The sequence below is a fragment of the Oratosquilla oratoria genome, chromosome 12 (assembly GCF_046742065.1).
Source record: "Oratosquilla oratoria isolate Oo_2021 chromosome 12, ASM4674206v1, whole genome shotgun sequence".
NCBI lineage: Eukaryota > Metazoa > Arthropoda > Malacostraca > Stomatopoda > Squillidae > Oratosquilla > Oratosquilla oratoria.
Window position 1 is genome coordinate 41,961,543 of NC_134788.1, and position 2,500 is coordinate 41,964,042.

The window sequence follows — 2,500 nt, forward strand, 5'->3', positions numbered from 1 at the left end:
AAAACGACTTGACGTCACTATCCTACCTGCACGAGCCTGCCGTCTTGTACAATCTCCAGGTCCGCTTCTGCAACCACAATGCCATCTACACTTACTGTGGTACGTAACTTGTTGTTTACGGTTGGACTTTTGTTCACGGTTTATGATTGGGCGGGAGAGGTCTTATCCACGCTTACTGTGGTACGACGTAACTTGTTGTTTACATTTGGACTTTTGTTCACGGTTTATGATTGGGCGGGAGAGGTCTTATCTACGCTTACTGTGGTACGTAACTTGTTGTTTACGGTTGGACTTTTGTTCACGGTTTATGATTGGGCGGGAGAGGTCTTATCTACGCTTACTGTGGTACGTAACTTGTTGTTTACGGTTGGACTTTTGTTCACGGTTTATGATTGGGCGGGAGAGGTCTTATCCACGCTTACTGTGGTACGTAACTTGTGTTTACCATTTACGGTTGGACTTAAGTTTATTATTTACGATTGGGTGGCAGATGTCTCCTTCTGTCGTCGAGTGGTGGCAATGTGTATGCCTTGACTCGGTCACCTCTTCACATCCAACCTAGTTATGGACCAAAAGGTCACCTGTCGTCATGCTCTTCCTTTGTAATATACGGGAAAGGACCAAAGAAAGTTTTCATTGTGTGGAAACTGATTTGGCTACCTCCCTAATAAGGGTGGAAAAAGCCTTTGATATATAGATAGGAAAGGATGTGAGGTGGGAAAAAGCCTTTGGTATGTAGATAGGAAACCGTTTGAGGTGGCTATATCCCTTATAAAGGGGAAAAAAGCCTTTGGTATATAGATAGGAAAGGGTTGAAGGTGGCTACTCCCCTTGTAAAGGAGAAAAATCCATTGCTATATTGATAGATAGGAACGAGTTTGTGGTGGTATTTTTTTTTTCCACCAGAACAAATTTCACACTAGAACACACTATGACACAACAGGAAAAAAAAAAAAAAAAAAAAAAAAACATTGTGAAGGTTACGGTTTTAATTTTCCCCGTTGCCAAGTATTCGGAAGTCATATTCGCTCCTCCTCTACAGGAATCGTGCTCGTGGCCATCAACCCGTACGAGGAGCTGCCTATATACGGGGCAGATACCATCGCCACGTACCGTGGGCAGTCCATGGGCGACCTCGACCCTCACATCTTCGCCGTTGCGGAGGAAGCCTTCACCAAGATGGAAAGGTACGGTTCCTCTTTCAGGTACTGTTCCTCTCTCAGGTACGGTTCCTCTTTCTCTCTTTCAGGTACGGTTCCTCTCTCTCTCTTTCAGGTACGGTTCCTCTCTCTCTCTCTCTCTCTCTCTCTCTCTCTCTCTCTCTCTCTTTCAGGTACGGTTCCTCTCTCTCCGAATCCCGGCAGTTTCTCCTTAACCTTACCCTGTAGAGCAGTGGCTCTTAACCTGTGGGGAATTCCCCACTGGTGGGGAATGGCGGAGTTGCCAAGTGGGGAATGACCGGTCGGACAGAAGAACCACTGTCTTTTCATATGTATTTTATTTCCATGTGATAACTGTTAGTAAAACATCTAATATATGCAAACAAAAATTAAGGGCCGTAAAATGGCACAAAAAAGCAAAGCGTATATTTACGTACTAAATACTGCATGGGTTAAAATCGAATTTGTCAAAGACCGATGCTGTGGTGGGAAATGGAGAGTTGGCTCACTAAAAAGTGGGGAATTGGAGAAAAAAGGTTAAGAACCCCTGCTGTAGAGCGTATCGATTGCATGAATTCCGTGCAGCCTCTCGTCTGAATGAAATGTTTTACCATTACAGTAAACCCTCGATATAACGGAATCTCAATATACCGGATATCAGATACAGTGAGTCCTCCTTATACGGTATTTCTTTATTCCGGTAAATTCTCAGTTACGGTATTTGGTCATTACAACCTTCGATTCTATTTACGGTAAGAAAAATTCACAGATACGGTCTCCGCTAAATATTTTGAAGAGGAAAGAACAGGGAGAAGGTACGTCTGCCGTATCCTATTATTACATGTTATATTGGGTTCGGTATACGGTAATTTCAATTTGCGGCAAGGTTGTCAGGAATGCATATGTACCGTATAATGGGGACTTACTGTACCGGACAAACTTTAGGATATAATGGATCTGTCCAGTACGAGTATTTCCATCAGATATAATGAATCCTCGGCTATAACGGACTCTTCGGACGTAACGAGAGACCCATCCCTATAGTGTCCGTTATATCGAGAATTTACTGTTGTTAAAATAAAATTTGATATCAAATCCTGTCCTCAATTTTTCCGCCTAAGGGGATGGAGAGGGGGGGGGGGTCGCCGATTTAATGAAGCGACCTTGCTGTGGATGTGCTGTGTCTTACTGCAGTGCTTCTGCCCCAGGGCAGTGGGCGAGATGCAGGGATGACCCGTCATCCACAAGGAGCCAAGAAAGGAAGGAGGGGGTGGATGGGAGTGGAGTATGTGGGAGTGGAATTATGCCTTTTGACTTTGGCTACCTCCTTGGTACATACA

General features: G+C 44.3%; 1 protein-coding gene across 11 annotated transcripts in view; it reads left to right on the forward strand.

The window, feature by feature from the left end:
* Positions 1–2,500, forward strand: part of didum (dilute class unconventional myosin) — a 203,544-nt gene that overhangs the window by 59,006 nt on the left and 142,038 nt on the right. For all 11 annotated transcript variants that reach the window (XR_012967009.1, XM_076195521.1, XM_076195520.1 and 8 more), the window contains exons 3-4: positions 1–99; positions 1,043–1,187. The exon at positions 1–99 is cut by the window's left edge and continues 70 nt beyond it. Coding sequence is in view for 10 of the 11 variants with exons in the window: in XM_076195521.1 (XP_076051636.1) it covers positions 1–99; positions 1,043–1,187 (244 nt within the window). In the remaining variant the exon portion in view is untranslated. The remainder of the gene's footprint in view (positions 100–1,042; positions 1,188–2,500) is intronic.